General features: G+C 39.1%; 1 protein-coding gene across 3 annotated transcripts in view; it reads left to right on the forward strand.

Moving 5' to 3' along the window:
- Positions 1-12,010, forward strand: part of ADGRG2 (adhesion G protein-coupled receptor G2) — an 80,064-nt gene extending 68,054 nt beyond the window's left edge. For all 3 annotated transcript variants that reach the window (XM_015564878.1, XM_006765124.2, XM_006765126.2), the window contains 6 exons: positions 762-1,030; positions 3,915-4,014; positions 4,579-4,862; positions 7,397-7,498; positions 8,456-8,608; positions 11,115-12,010. In XM_015564878.1, coding sequence (XP_015420364.1) covers positions 762-1,030; positions 3,915-4,014; positions 4,579-4,862; positions 7,397-7,498; positions 8,456-8,608; positions 11,115-11,299 — 1,093 coding nt within the window. In that variant the 3' untranslated portion in view covers positions 11,300-12,010. The remainder of the gene's footprint in view (positions 1-761; positions 1,031-3,914; positions 4,015-4,578; positions 4,863-7,396; positions 7,499-8,455; positions 8,609-11,114) is intronic.
- Positions 12,011-17,155: the final 5,145 nt, after the last annotated feature.

A 17,155-nucleotide genomic window follows, 5' to 3' on the forward strand; every position in this document is an offset into this window, starting at 1 on the left:
AAGCACAAGAGTAGTGATGTTGGAAATTCAGATATGCAAAAGAGAAGCTGTAAAGTGCTTCCTAAAAGTTTTCAACTTAATAAGTCAAGAAAAAAGTGTATGCTGAGGTTGCTAAGATCTACAGTAAGAACGAATCTTCTATCTGAGAAATTATGAAGAAGGAAAATCAATTTGTGCTAGTTTTGCTTTCATGCCTCAAATTATAACAGGTATAGCCACAAGTGCATGATAAGTGCTTAGTTAAGATGCAAAAGCATTAAATTTGTGAGTGGAAGACATGAACAGAAAACGTGTTCTGATTGATGGCAACATGTTGCACCAGAAAGGATTGAACCTACTGTATGAAGACTTTAGCAAGAGATTTCCTGAAACAAGTGACACTGAGCCAAGTAAGGAATGGTTAACAGATCCAGGAATAAGTTTGAACTGAAAAATATAGAAAGTCACATGACTTTTATTACTGTATTATCATAATAGAATAATTGTTCTATTTTATTAGTTATCTTTTAATCTCTTACTATGCCTAACTTATAAATTCAACTTTATCATGGGTATGTATTTATAGCAAAAACATAGTATATATAAGGTTTGGCCCTATCCAAAGCTTCAGGCATCCACTGGGGGTCTTAGAACGTATTCCTATTAGTAAGGAGGGACTACTATAGGGGTTTACTAAAGAATAAAATTAAATTGCTTAAAACTCATATATAGATGCACAAAGAGAATGTGATGCTAATTCTTTTATTGTCCTTTCCTTTTAGAAAGATCCGGAGGGATTACCCTTCCAAAATTCTTATCCAGCTTTGTGCAGCCCTGCTCCTGCTGAGCCTGGTTTTCCTCCTGGACTCATGGGTTGCTCTGTATGACACACGAGGCCTCTGCATCTCGGCAGCTGTATTTTTGCATTATTTTCTCTTGGTCTCATTTACATGGATGGGCCTAGAAGCATTCCATATGTATCTGGCCCTTGTCAAAGTGTTTAATACTTACATCCGAAAATACATCCTTAAATTCTGCATCATCGGTTGGGGTATGTATCATTTGCTTACACATTGACTTAGCTTTCTCTGCTTCATCTTCAGTATTGTGATTTTTAATCACATAGAGAATGATGAAACAGGTCATACTTGGCAGGCTTCTAAAACAGCTTTAGTCTCCTTATATGTTGCATTGCCCAAAGAACAACCTTGTCAAATCTCTTTCTAGAATGCCTATATATTTACCCTGGATTGTTTATGAACACAAAATTCTTAGGAGGGCTTCCAGTCAAGATGATGGAGTAGGTAAATGCAGCACTCACCTCCTCCCATGACATCAAAATTACAACTAAACTACAGAATAACCATCATTGGGAACCACTTGAAGTCTAGCTGAACAGAAGTCCTATAACTAAGGATATAAAGAAGCCACATTGAGACTGGTAGGAGGGGCAGAGATGTGGAACAAGATGGTCCCTCCAGTGCAGGGGCAGCAACTCGCTTTTAAGGCACCAGGGACATAGAGAGGTATTGACTTCTCTGGCTTCAGGGTGAGGCCTGGAGGAGCAACTTTCCATCCAGACAGAAGTACTGGCAAAAGCCATTGTTTCCTTTCAGATTCTTCCCCCTATAGGCAGAGGTGGGCACCATATCTGAGTCTCCATCAACCTGGGTAACATTGTTCACCCCAGCCAGGTAATTTCCTGAGACCCTGTCCCACCCAACTTGTGGGCTCACCCAAGCTGCTTCCAGTGGCTTTTCCATCTAAAGGCCTGTCTTGGCTCATGCTTCAGACTTTTCTAAAACCTCTCAAAGGTTCACAAACACCAAACAAGTGGCATCTGACCTTGACATGCCCCATAACCCTTGCACTAATGGCAGCTTGGCCTCTAGTTCTTAGCTTTGCCTCTCTCAGGCACCTCCAAGTCCAGTACAAGTGACAACCTTCTGCAGATCACTTTGTAGCTCATGTTGGGTAGCACTAGCCAGAGCATAGGCAGTGGCTAACCTTGGCCTACACTTCTGGAAAGGCCCCAGAGCCAGCACATCCAGTGGACAGCTTCAGACCATGCCTGAGCACCACCCCACCACCTCCGTGAGCAACACACTCAAGGGGGTGCACTAAAACAAGTCCTGCTCCGTGGAGTGAGCTCCTGCACAGTAGATCCTCCACTGCGGTTGCAGCCAGACCTCACCAATTGGCCTGAGGGTTAACCCCTCCAGTTGAGGTGCTAACAGCAATCAAGGCTCAACTACAACAGGAGGGTGTACACAGCCCCCACATGGGGTACACCTGCAGTACACAACTAGGATAACTAGGGAGGCTATACCACTGAGCCCCACAGGACATCTACTACATAAGGCCACCTTACCAAGACTTGTAAATGTAGCAGCTCTACCAAATACATAGAAACACAGGGAGGCAGCCAAAAACGAGGAGACAAGGAAACATGTCCCAAATGAAAAAACTGGTCAAAACTCCAGAAAAATAACTAAAAACAATGGAGACAAGCAATCTATCAGATGCAGAGTTCAAAACACTGGTTATGAGAATGCTCAATGAACTTAGGGGGAGAATAGATCAACTCAGTGAGAATTTCAACAAAGAAATAGGAAATATAAAAATGGAGACAGAAACATAAAAAAGGACCAGTCAGAAATGAAGAATACAATAATTGAAATGAAGAATACACTAGAAGGAATCAACATTAGATTAGATGAAGCAGAGGATCTCATCAGCAATTTGAAAGATAAGGTAGCAGAAAATACCCAATTAGAACAGCAAAAAGAAAAATAACCCCCCCACACACACCCCCAAGTGAGGATAGTTTAAGGGACTGCTGGGACAACAGCAAGCATACCAACATTCACATCATGTGGGTGCCAGAAGAAGAGTGAGAGAAAGGAATTTAAAACTAATGACAGAAATATTCCCTAACTTGGCAAAGAAAATAGATACACAAGTCCAGGAAGTTCAGAAAGTCCCAAGCAAGATGAATCCAAAGAGGCCCACACAAAGGAACCCCAACCTGTCTGTGAAAATGAATTGTTTTTTAGATCCCAGAGCCTTAGATTAGATATTAGGCTGGTCTTTGTGAGGTGTCTGCATGGGCTCAGGTGGAGGGTGATGGGGTATAGGGGAGGAGGACTCCTTCCCAGCCAAAAGCCAATTTAAGCTGGGAGGAACCTTCTCATTAGCACTCTCTTAATAGAAGTGCCTTCGGGCTCTTCAGAAACCCAGCATATTGACAGTCATTACCCCCAAATAGACCAGGTTAGGCTCCTCAATCTATCAATGGGTTCCAGATAATCATTCAAGGTCTTCTGTGTTCATAATGAAAGATTTGCCAGGAGTTCCTGGCATTCCTAATAAGTTGACTATAACTCACATTTCGCATATGTTTTGGAATCTACTTTGTCTCCCATGTGAAACTTAAAATTACATTCCAGGCATGTATAAGATGAGAGTAATACTAGCCACTGTAGTGGACAAACCCTGAAATCTCAGGAGAAGATAATTTCTCACACATGCACAGTATAGTTAGCAGAATCAGTTAACTTGTTTTGCAGTTATTCAGGATCCAGGCCTCTGGAGACTCTGCTCTGTCTCAAAACAGGGCTTCCAAGATTGCCCTGAATTTGGGAGAAGAGAGTGGAAGTTGTCACAGGAGGCTTTTATGCAACAGGCCTAGAGGTGAAGCAGATCACTTTTGTCCATATTCCATAAGCCAAGACCTAGTCAAGTGGCCACATACACCTAGCTGCAAGGGAGGCTGGGAGACGTCCAGCTGTGTGCCAAGGAGGAAGAGAAACTGGATTTGGTGAACAGTTCATCAGTCCCTTTTGCCAGAAGAAAATACACTGTGATCCCCATTCTTTCTTCTCACCACTTTTGGTTATTGGAACTATGTGTGACCAATGTTTCCCATCTTCCAGGAGTACCAGCCGTGATTGTGACCATTGTCCTGACTATATCCCCAGATAACTATGGGCTTGGATCCTATGGGAAATTCCCTAGTGGCTCATCCGATGACTTGTGAGTACAAAGCCCCCAAGGGAATATTTAGTGAAGTGGAAAACAGAATTCCCCAAGAAAGTGGAGGATCTAATCAGCATATTGACTCCAGCTCTCATGCTAATAAAATCCAGTAATATTTACAGCAACCTTTGCAGATTATATATATATAAAGTTAAACTAGTTGGAAATGACATGCTACTAGTTAAGCATTAAAACAAAAAAATTAGAAGGAAGTATTTTGAAAATACTTTTATAAGCCTCTGATAAAAATGAAATACCAATTACATTATGTTAGTAAAGATTCATGAAATAAAGTCACTAGCATTTAAAGGGAGTAAAATCCTGAATGTTATCAAAGAACAATATTTAAATACCTTCAGCTACCAAGTGTCCTAAAATAAACTATTTTAGGTTTTTTCCCTAGAGGTATAAATGATTGTGGAGAACGTGGTTTTATCATTTTCTTTTCTCTTTTTTACTTGTAGAAATGTTTCAATAAACTGATATAAATTCACTGTAGCATTTTGAACCATATTTCAGCATGATAATATGTTTTTCCCTGTTTCCTCCTCCAAATTACAGTTGCTGGATCAACAGCAATGCTGTATTCTATATTACAGTTGTGGGATATTTCTGTGTAATATTTCTGCTGAATGTCAGCATGTTCATTGTGGTCCTGATCCAACTCTGTCGAATTAAAAAGAAGAAGCAACTGGGAGCCCAGCGAAAAACCAGTATTCAAGACCTGCGGAGTGTTGCTGGCCTTACATTTTTACTGGGAATTACTTGGGGTTTTGCCTTCTTTGCCTGGGGACCAGTTAATGTCACCTTCATGTATCTCTTTGCCATCTTTAACACTTTACAAGGTAAGCTCTACAGTAGTAAATCTGCACTGAATGATCCCAGTTGAACTTAAAAATATCACTACTGTCCTGACTGGTATGGCTCAGTGGATAGAGTGTTGGCCTGTGGACTGAAGGGTCCTGGGTTCGATTCCGGTCAAGGGCATGTACCTTGGTTGCAGGCACATCCCCAATGGGAGGTGTGCAGGAGGCAGCTGATCAATGTTTCTGACTATCCCTCTCCCTTCCTTTCTGTTAAAAAATAAATAAAATATATTTTTTTGAAAATATCACTACTAAAAGAGTATCAAAGTAGTTTATTTAGTTGCTTAAGATATATTCTTGAAAGGGCACTTTGAGATCCTTGGAAGAGAGATGTTGATTTAATTCAACAAGTGGTACTTTTCCCCACCTTTTCCATCATCCCCTCAAAGAAAATATACTGAAGGGAACCTGCCAGGAACTCTTTCTGAGAGTCAATTACTCTTCACTTGGTTTCTTACTTTTTTAAAATTTTTTTTAATTGAAATAGAACATCCATAAAGAAAACTACACGTGCCATAAATGTTCCTGTGAGGTCTCACCACTCTGACCTCCTTGGGCTGTGTTTGGGAGACAATTATAAATATGGAGTCAATATACAGACCCAAGTGGCAGCAGCCTGACCCAGTGGCTAATCCTGAGACATTGCTCCGCTGGGACATGCAGCAGGAAAGGGTCAGACTTGATGTGTCACCCTTACTTCAGAGCTTCCCATTTGTTAATGAAGCCCAGCTGTAGTCATTTCAAACCCTCTTAGCTATATTCTTTGGAAAAGAAAATTACTAATTCTTTTAGACCAGTGTTACAAAAGACTTAGCAGCTCTGATTAATTTTTAATGGAAGTACAGTGCTTTGGCATTAAAAGCCAAGCAGCCTAATAGGTTTACATTACATAACAATAATCCATAGCCCTTGGTTCCCTTTTATTCCAAAGCCTCTGTCGGGATGCCTTTTAATTGCATTCTTATTAGCTTGTTTTCATCTTTTCCTGCTACTTTTAGCTCCCATTGCATTCTCCTGTAGTTCTTAGGCAAGAGATCAATTTGCTTGTTTTCAAAGAAACCCCAACCTGAGAATGAATTCAAATGCCTAATTTAGCTGTTGGTTCTTATTTTATTTGGAGAGAGCCAGTTAATATGCTGGTTGTTCACATACAGTTATTAATTTTAACCTACAATGTACCAGTTCCTGAACTGGTATATCTAGGTGTTGCACTACATACTATTAAATAGAAATGTTTTATTTGCCAACAATGACATACTATAAGAGACACTTTAAGAGAAAAAAATAAAATAAACAAGAAGTGCTGGCAAGAATGTGGGAAAAAGAGAACCCTAGTACACTGCTGGTGGGAATGCAGACTACTGCATCCACTGTAGAAAACAGTATGGAGTTTCCTCAAAAAATTAAAAGGAATGGCTGCCCTGGCCAGTGTTCTCAGTGGTTAGAGCATCAGCCCATGCATAGAAGGGAAAATGAACCTGCCTTTCTCATTTCCCCAGAATGACTTTTCATTAGAATATGAAGGGATAGAAGAGATACAGTTTCATTTATAAAAGGGAACCTAATTTGCAGGGCTTTGGTGTTGATTAAAGGAGAAATAGGTATAGGCCCTGATTTGGGACTTGGGTAACCCCATTTTGATCTCTTACATACATGCTATTTCTCCCCTAAGGCAACCAAGAGTAGCCACCTAGGGTGGCAAATGAACAAAGGTGTGCATGCAGTATTCAAGATATCAGTCTTGAAGGCATACCTGATGTTTTAAAATGAAGATTTTTAAAGTAGATAGATTGGGGTTTGGGGAGACGGAGAACTACAAATTTTCCTCTTCATTCAGCAAATATTTATTGGGGAAAGCATTGAGGAGTCACAGTAATGGGGCTGTGTGATGAGCCCTGTGACTGAAAGACTAGGACAGAGGTAGGTAGGAGGTGGAGCCTGAGGGCCTGTTCAAGATTGGAGTGTTGTTTTCTTCTTAACCAGGATAGCAGTGGAAAATTTCCTTGAGCAGGTTAGAGGAAGGCAGGGTGATAATGCTGCAGTGCCCCAGGCTTCGGAGGAAGAGGGGGAAGACCAGGCAAGGGCTTGAAAGGAGGAGCAAGGGATCTGAGACCTATGGTGGAGATAGCATTTGACAGAGCTTAGAAGTCAATTATAATTATGGAGGGGTGGGGAGGTAAGGAGTCTAGGTCCCAGCAGGCATCCTAGGTAGATAGCTTGTACTTCCAAAGATAAAAAAAAAGGCCACAGATGGAATGTGAGAGGAGAGGCAGTGATTTTAGAAATGCAGAATCATCATTCCTTTTATAAATATATTTTATCATATATAGAAAGTGTCCCAGGGTGCCTTTTGATAAGCAAACTTACCCAGGACTTTTGATTTTTTTTTTCAGTTTGTAAATTTCACTTTGCCTATAGCTGTCAAAGAATTTATCTTTCGTGCAAAGGAAGCTCATGACATTAAGGTCTTACTTTGGAATTCATTGTGTTATGGGTCTTTTTCCCCCCCATAGGGTTTTTCATATTCATCTTTTACTGTGTAGCAAAAGAGAATGTCAGAAAGCAATGGAGGCGGTATCTTTGTTGTGGAAAGTTACGGCTGGCTGAAAATTCTGGTAATGATTTACTTTACTTTTTATCCTTCTAAATCTTGAGGAAAAAATTGTATAAGTTAAGATTCAAAGCAATATATGCCAAACGGCTATCGAATATGGAAATCAATGAATGGAACATGCACAATAGAAAATATTGATTGTGCACATTAGGGGCAAAAAAACCTAAAAAATTAAAAAATAATTACTCATATCTGGGAACTTAGTGAGCAATAGAATTAATGTCTGGCTTTTTCTTGATTGAAACAACAGTGAAAATTTTAGAATTTATTTCCTTTTGAGCTAATGTTTCCCATTTACTCAAAGTAATTTTTTTACCTTCATAACTTTTTAAGTCTTGACTCAACCTTGTATATAAACTTTAGCATACATTTGGTTGTTTGCTGATAGCGTACATGTGGTTATTTTGAAGTTATATTTTTAGGTCCTGTTGGCTTGTAGAGCAAATAGGTCATTTTTAGGAAAATAAGAAAAATTAACTACTGTCTGAAAACTAAATTCCTTTTGCATGATTACCACCCATGAATACTACCTTTGTTGTATTGCAAAATCTGGTTGCACAAGATCTATATTTAGAAAATGGCAGTAAATGTAGTTTAGTCATTTGCAGGGATTTAAGAACCATGAGTCATCACAACACGGTCCATATGTTCTTAAGACAGTCCTTGTCTCTGAAGTACTAGCTAATTCAGTGGATATATATAGACATAATCAAATTAACTTGGCCTTTAATTCCATGAGAATATATGTTACTTTTAACCAGGCAGTCATTTAAAGGACAAATATATATAGCCTTAAATGCAAATACATGTTATCACACCAACTTGTGAAATATATGACTTCTCTGTAAGATCTGGAAGTGGGAGATCAGTTGCTAGAACAAGTTACACTGTGATCTGTCTCTTGCCTTTGAGCTTCAACATTCCAAACTGTTTTTCCATAATGCTTATTCGACTACAGACTGGAGTAAAACTGCTACTAATGGTTTAAAGAAACAGACTGTAAACCAAGGAGTGTCCAGCTCTTCAAATTCCCTACAGTCAAACAGTAACTCCACCCACTCCACCACACTGCTAGTGAATAATGATTGCTCAGGACTTGTGAGCGGGAATGGTATGTATTTCTCAATATAGTATTTCTCAATCTAGAGTTTGTTTTATTAAAGTATTATCTTATAATGACATTTTTGCTAAGCAAAGTGAACAATTACCTATATGGTTAGTGGGTCAAAGTGTGGTTACCTTATAAAATAGAAAGATTATTAATCCAAATGTATTCACTTTAGAGCAAATACCTGGACAACTGTTTTTTTTAAAGATTCAGTTGTGTGGGTTTTTTTGTGATGGGAATTGATGACGACCTAAAAGTTTTAACATTGAAAATCCTGATTTAAGTATTACCCAAAGACTTCTGTGTTAAATCTGAGCAGGTAGTACCTAAAATAGTTGATAAAATTATATCAATTTTTACTTTATCTATAGTCATACACATCTTTGACCCTTTTAAACCTTCCTATTTTTCACTTATCATGTTTGTTCATTATTTTCCAAGTGTGGCTGCCTTGTTACAGTGCCCAAATCCCCACAAATATATCAATACTATAACCAGTATTGGTGACAATATGTCACCAACATATGAACAGATTATTGCTGCTGCACCTGGATTACTCATTAATTCTGACACTTCTAGCTAAAACTTCCGTTACATTTTCTTCCTTTCATAAGACTGTATTGGTTATTACTCACAAAAGTTTGTCTTCTTTGGCTTCTTAATATATCTTTTGCATTTTTATAATAACTTAAATGATGCCTGTATACTTTCTTCTTCCCTGGAGATTTTGCCTTTATTCATTGTTTTAGGATATTAGTTATTTTCATGATTAATTCAAATAAATTTGTAAGTTTGTACATACACCTACCAAATAGTTTTCCAACCTCCCTGAAGATGCCTCTAAGTTGAGGTTTCTCAACCTTGGCACAATTGACATTTGGAGCTAGATAAGTCCTTGTTGTGGGGGGGCTTGGCCTGTGCATTCTGGGATGTTTACCAACATCCCTGGCTCCACCCACCCAATACCAGCAGAACCCTCCCCACTAACCCCCAGTTGTAACAACTAAAAATGTCTTTAGACATTGAGAAATGTCCTCTGTGCGGGGTGGGCCAGTAAAATCCCACCCCACTCCTACCCCACCCCATCACTGAGAACTATCTATATATATATTAAAGGCTAAGTGACCAACCATACATCCGTCCGACCGTCCAACCGACTGACTGGTATATATGACATACACTGGCAATCCTATATAATAAAAGCATAGTATGCAAATTGTTCCCTCAACCAGAGTTCTTCCGGGGGGCAGGCCAGCTGGGGTAAGGGCACTGGCAGGTGGCCAGGGGAAGGGAAGGAGTACCCAGCTGGCAGCCGGCAGCCGCTAGGGACCCTACCAGTGCATGAATTTCGTGCACTTGGCCTCTAGTTTAAATTTTGAAACCTTAGTTTCATCATTACCTTGAGATGGAGATAATAATTGCACTATCCAGTATGGTAATAAATGACATAATACTTATAACGTTCTCAGCACTGCCATCATTATTATAATTATGGCATGAACTAACAAATTGGCTTATTATTCAGCTTTCTACATTGTCTTCTAATGGTATATTGGTCAAAGGAAAATATCAAGTAGCCAGAGCGTCTCAGCTGCTGTGCATGCCCGCTCGTCCCCCCACACACAATTCAGGATCATCCTGGGGTCGGGGAGGCCCAGATCCAAAGCACAGTTTCTGAATGCCCAGCTGCTCCCTGGCCTAGACTCTATTGTTGGAATTGGTGGTTTCCCCTTGGGAATCAGTCCTATCCTGGGGTCAGTCAAAGGGGCTGGTTTAGTTTACAAGAAATGAGTTTTTTTTTCTTGCCATAACTGTTGTCGCTCTGGATTTCTCTGATACAAAGTTTTATTTTATAGGAAGTTAGGGAACCAAGAACCTTGTAAGAGGACATATAGGGATCTCTGTTAACCTTAACCTTTTGGGGTAGATCAGAATATTATATTAGGTTATATTAAATATATGCTACCACTTGAAGTCAATAGGTGTTCAACCAGAGTTAGGAAATGGGCCCTTTAAAATCAAATATATTGTTTTGCTTCATACTTTGAGCATTTCATTTTTAAAAACAGCCATAGAGGAAACATTCTCCAATCTGTTTTGCTTACTTTGAGTGGCCTTAGGGGAGGAATGAAAGTAAATACAATATAATAATATATCGTGGCCGTGACTGGTTTGGCTCAGTGGATAGAGCATCGGCCTGCGAACTGAAAGGTCCCAGGTTCGATTCCAGTCAAGGGCATGTACCTTGGTTGCAGGCACATCCCCATTGGGAGGTGTGCAGGAGGCAGCTGATCGATGTTTCTCTCTCATCTATGTTTCTAACTCTCTACCCCTCTCCCTTCCTCTCTGTAAAAAATCAATAAAATATATTTTAAAAAAATAATATATCATGAACATTTTTAAAACGTTCTATGTGTGTGTATATATACTTAAGAATAAAGTGTGTATTTTTAAAAATATCCATTTCTGTGGATACTTTATGACACCGATTTTGGTTTTCATTATATAGGGAATGCTCCTACAGAGAAGAATGGTGTTTCTTTCAGTGTGCAGAATGGAGATGTGTGCCTTCATGACTTCACTGGAAAACAGCACATGTTTAATGAGAAAGAAGATTCCTGTAATGGTAAAAGTCGTATCGCTCTCAGAAGGACTTCAAAACGAGGAAGCTTACACTTTATTGAGCAAATGTGATTCTTTTCTCCGAAATCAAAGCATGATGCTTGATAGTGTGAAAATGTCCATTTTTACCTTTTCCACAATGTGAGATGTATGAAAATCAACTAATTTTATACTCAGCAACTTCTGGAGGAGCATAAGCTAATTGAGGGCAGTGGTTACAATTGGAAGAGAAAGCCAAGACATTTTGAGACATTTGCAACTTGGTTTCTTATCCTTCATTTTAAAAGAAGATTGATTTTAAACAACTTACTAAAGATTCGTTTAAAGAAAATATAAGTAGTTCACTTCCAGCCACATTTTACTAGTAAAGAGGTTAAGTTATGTTGTCTTTGATAACATCATGTAAAGCAACTGTTGACTTCAGCCAGTTGGTGAGTTTAATTGTGCATGCCTTTGTTGTAAATAAGCTAAATTCTAGTGACCCACACATCAGCAATCTTACTTCTACATTTTTTGTATTTATTTTCTAGTGTGTAAATTTATTTCTTTGTAGAATCATGGTTGTGTTGTTGTGTCAAATGTGATAAGATAACTCAAAAAATTTCTTGCTCATTCACTGAGTTGTAAAACTCCTTTTGGAGATTACATGGGATGTGAAATACAGAACTTCATTCAAATCAAAAAATAATGATGCCAGCCAGACTGGGAAAAAATGTAAACAGATGGTGCCACAATTAGCTTATACAATGCCTTTGAGCAAGTTAAAAAAAAAAAGGTACCCCACTAGACAGGCACAGCCCCATGGGCTCATGGTTTGGCAGAGTGGGGCCATATTTTAGCCCGACTCACCCACTAGAGTGCACCCTTGTACAGGGTGTAAATTGTATATACCTGGAAACATGGCATCCAATAACCCATCTCCTGGCCTTATCCCTAATCATTAAATTATGGAATCTGCACAAGATGTTTAGCTTAATACCATGGCCACAGAGAGGTATGGAAGTATAATCTGGGCCAGAGGTGGGCAAACTTTTTGACTCGAGGGCCACAATGGGTTCTTAAACTGGACCAGAGGGCCAGAACAAAAGCATGGATGGAGTGTTCGTGTGAACTAATATAAATTCAAAGTAAACATCACTACATAAAAGGGTATTGTTGGGTTTTTTTTTTTAGTTGTATTCATTTCAAACGGGCCGGATCTGGCCCGCAGGCCGTAGTTTGCCCACGGCTGATCTAGACCATATGTCAGGAAAATTGTGAATGGGGAGGAGATACATACATTGCCTCTTCTCAAATCCCCAGAGCCTTTCAGAAAAGGGGAGTAGCATAGGGATTACTTTTTAAAAGAGATGTATATAAAGAAAAAAATCATATTGTTCTTTAAAAAGCAATTGCATGGTACTTTGTTGATTGTTATGACGGGTACACTGTGGCCCAGGCAGAGCTATAGTTATTTTTTAATAAGAGCTCTAGTCTCAAAGAGTGTATAGTGACAAGGGGGAATAGCTATTGGGAATGGTGAACTATCCTGCAATGCTATTATTTCCATATGTATCAAACCCTGATTGCTCCTAGTTATAGAGGGTCTATCTTGTTTCCCACCTACAGCTGTGTGAGCAGTGCCTCAAGTGTGTTCTTATTAGGAGCATTTCAAAACTCTTTAGTTAATCAAAACCTTTCAGTTGAGTCTTTCACTAAGGTTCCCTCGCATATATTTCAAGTGAATGTTGTATCCCAGATTAACGATAGTAATAATACAGTATACTTCTATGAGTGCTGATTTGCCTTTGCAATATTTCTTCTCCAATTTATTTAATTGTCTTGTATTTATATGTTAAAATTGACCAAAATATTAAAATCAACAAATTTGCAGCCTAGCTGGCATGACTCAGTGGTTGATTGTCAACCTAAGAACCAGGAAATCATGATTCAATTCCCGCTCAGGGCACATGCCTGGGTTGCAGGCTCGATCCCCAGTGTGGGGCATGCAGGAGGCAGCCAATCAATGATTCTCTCTCATAATTGATGTTTCTATCTCTCTCCCTCTCCCTTCCTCTCTGAAATCAATAAAAATACATTTAAACCATAAGTTTTCAGTTAATTCTTTTAAGTTTGAAAACTTTCACACACAAAGAGAAAACATTTCAGGCCCTTTCCCTGGAGGTGTGGCATGGAAATAGAAGGACAGCCCAGATTGAGATGACCATAACAGTAACATTCTTTGGCAAACAGTAGGCACACTGTGACTTTGAAGTTAAAGCAAGGTTTATTCTGTCTCATGAGAATCGCTTTATGATTTCTCTCATTTTCCTCTTATTCTTTCAAGCTTATCTCTTTAACACATGTTGCCATTGGCCCACATGAGCCCTAGATATGGATCCCCTCCAAGTGTCTGCTCCTTTACCACTGAACAGTAGGATTTCAAGAAGGACAGGATTTGGGATTTCTGGGGGAGCTGATTAGCATATGGGAGCCACAAATAGGGAAAGCTGGCCTCAACCACAAGAGGTCTCTGAGCAATCTCTCCTTCGACAATACTCAGCAGCTTCAAAGAGTATTGTTGAGTATTAAGGAAGGCGGTGAGAGACTCTAGATTTGGCGGGTAAGATCTCCCAAACCAAATCTGAAGCAGATTATGTAAACAAACTGTACACAGCAGGATGCATAATGTCTGGTGTCCTTTAAGATCCCACTCCCCTTATTTTTCCTGTTGTGCTTTGTGTCCTTAAGTCAAATTGTCTGTTTTACTTCAGACTGATAAGGGGCAAGACAGAGAATGTTCCTGAGAAGCATCCTCCTTTGGGTTTAAAATTGGTCCCACAATCTGAGACTCTACTGAAGGAGATAGAGGTGGTGCCAATATGAGGAGGTGAGGAGTGTCACAGGAGTGGCCAGTATTTGAAATATTTCCTCAGAACATTTAAGAAGTTCTTTTTTCCCAAAACACAATGCAATCATTAATCCCTAAAGTAATTCTATTAACTTTAATTAACAGCATGAAGATTGCTCTCGGCAACAATGGTGAAATGGCTTCATTTAGGATACTTGGTTGTGTCTAATGAGGTTACCTAGGAGGCAAGTTAGTTTGTCGAAGGCCATTTTGAAAAAGAGCTAATTGACTAAATGGGCGCTATATCAAATGGAGTTGTATGTTGTCATTTTGTCTCCATAACAGCATTTTAAAGATTATTCAGTTTATCGCTGCATGGTTGGAGTCTGAATCACAGGGAAAAGGAAAGTCTGGTCATATGAACATAACTTTGAACAGGAAGAATTCTTATCAGTATATTCTTTTTTTCTTTTTACCTCAGTCCTAGGTACAGTATCAAAAACTTAGGGCAGACAAAAATTGAATACATTGCTTGAGAATATGTTCTTTTAAATACATTTATAAGTATTCTTCACTGTAAAGAAATCGTAGGCTCCCTTATGTTTCCTCTCTTTACCTCTCAATCTCAAACTAGCTATAGGAAGCTGGAGCAGAGACAAATTCAACATTCTTTAGTATATAGTGATGAAAAACAAAATTAGTTCCAGTCAATTAAAGTTAATATGCCAAAGGAATAACTAAATTTAGCTAACTGGCTGTTTTCAGCAAATTGGTTCAGAATGGACCCTCTCCTGTCAAAGATGGAATTCCTTTCTTTAAAGTCAAAGACTTGAATCTGCTAAGAGAAATATTTGTTGGTTTCTGTTTTGGATGCTGACATGTGGTTCTCTGGGAACTTCCTTGCCTGAAGTCCCTGTAGCAAGACAATGGGTAGATACTCTGACTGGAATCCAGGATCCAGTTCTGGGTTTTCACCTTTATGAAGATCATGAACCAGCTTCAGAAACAACAACATACCCCATCACTTTCTATATTTTATTCTTGACAAAAATTTGAAAAATGATCAAGAAACAGGTTTCTACTGGATCCCAACCAGAGAAAGGCTTCATGACTATGGGGACCAAGATATAGAGGTTTTGTATCTCAGGGACACAAGGATACTAAAACATGTCTCATTTTTATATAGCACAGCTTCTAGTCCAAAATGAATCTAGTCACTAAAATTCACTTGAAAATTTAAAAGCTAATATGTAGTAGTCTTCATTCTTGGTTTCATTCCTGAATTTCAAGCTTATTGAAAAATATAGCTCATATGATAATATACATTGATACATAGACCAAAGCCTAAGAATGTAGGCTGGGTAAAAGCCAAAAAGGGTGTATATGTGTATAGCAGAGTTTAAAGAATGAGATCAGGAAACTGAAAATGTTTCTATACTGGATGGAAATGTCAGGTAATGACAAAGGTCATCAGTTATTTATTATGGCTGCAAAATGGACTCTTGAAGAAGTACTCAATGTGAGCAAAGCAGTAATGAAAAGAAGCAATGATCCCAGCTCTTAGATGCAGAAGAATATATGAGAGTTCTAGTAAGAATACATATTCAGATTCAAAAAGAGATTTAATTGACGATAAGTGTGGGGAGCTGATATAGGGTTAAGCCTCGGACTGACTTGTTGGCAAAGTCACAAACAAGTCTTCTTCCCAGTCTTAAACAACCCAATCCAAGAGGTGGCCACTGATTTACACGCGCGTTCATTTAAAAAATAAAAATGGGGGAATTTGCCGGAAGCCGGTCCACCTTTGCTGCTTGACACAGTCGCTACAGGGAAGAAACATCTACACAGCTTATGTTTCAAGGGACTTGACATCTATGGCATACTGTTCTTAATATGTTTGCTCCCCTTCTTAGTGCTATGTGTTTTAACCAAGGGCACCTCTCCGAGAAAGGTTGTTTAGGACTAAGGAAGGGAATCAGTGAAACCCCTTAACTAAGTGCCAGGCGGGTAGTTAATCACTTTAACTACAAACAATCACGCTTAAACTACATAATCTTTACTTAGGATAATCTCCTTCAGTTACTTCCTTGTAGCTTAATAGAACAATAGAGTAACCTTGGAATGGAGATAAGAAACACCCTAACCTTTGGCATAGAATGGATAGGATTAAAATCAACTGGTATAAATACAGATGTAACAGGATAATAAAGACGAACCTGGCTATGATGATCAACTGAACTCTGTCTTCGTGTCCTTCATTCTTCCCCGACTCCGTCCACACCTTTGGGAACCCCTGGACCTGTTGGGGTTGGACCCCAACAGGTAAGTTAATGTCTAGTTTTATTTACTCCTAGACCATAGTAAATTCTGCATGGAGGTACATCACATTAATCACTGCATAATTTAAGAAAGTTATCCAATGGACCTGGAGAACATTATGCTAAGCGAAATAAGTCAATCAGAGAAAAAGAAATATCACATGATCTCACTCATTTGTGGAATATAATGAACAACATAAACTGATGAATAAAAAAAGATCCAGAGACAGGGAAGCATCGATCAGACCATCAAACCTCAGAGAGAAGACAGGGGAGGGTGGGGGGGGACGGGGGGGAGATCAACCAAAGGACTTGTATGCATGCGTATAAGCATAACCAATGGACACAGACACTAGGGGGGTGAGGGTAAAAACTGGGGGACACTGGGGGGGTAAGAACACATGTAATCTTAATCAATAAAGAATAAAAAATAAAAAAGTACAAAAATTTCTATATACACATTTTCTTAAAGTATGTAATATGCTGTTTATGTAGTCACTTATGTTTGGGTATGATTTCTGTGATAAGCTTTGTCGGTAGAAATAGAATATATGGAATCTATAGTCAGAATTAGAAATGCTGCATCAGGAGAAACCAAGATGGCGGCATAGGTTAACGCCGGAGATTGCTGCCTAGAACAACCACTTCAGAGATACAACAAAAGGACAGAATGGACATCATCCAGAACCACAGGAAGGCTGGCTGAGTGGAAATTCTACAACTAGGAGGAAAGAGAATATCATACCCAGACTCAGAGGAGGCGCAGTGCTGAAGTGAAAT

The sequence above is a fragment of the Myotis davidii genome, unplaced genomic scaffold (genome assembly GCF_000327345.1).
Source record: "Myotis davidii unplaced genomic scaffold, ASM32734v1 scaffold161, whole genome shotgun sequence".
Taxonomy (NCBI): domain Eukaryota; kingdom Metazoa; phylum Chordata; class Mammalia; order Chiroptera; family Vespertilionidae; genus Myotis; species Myotis davidii.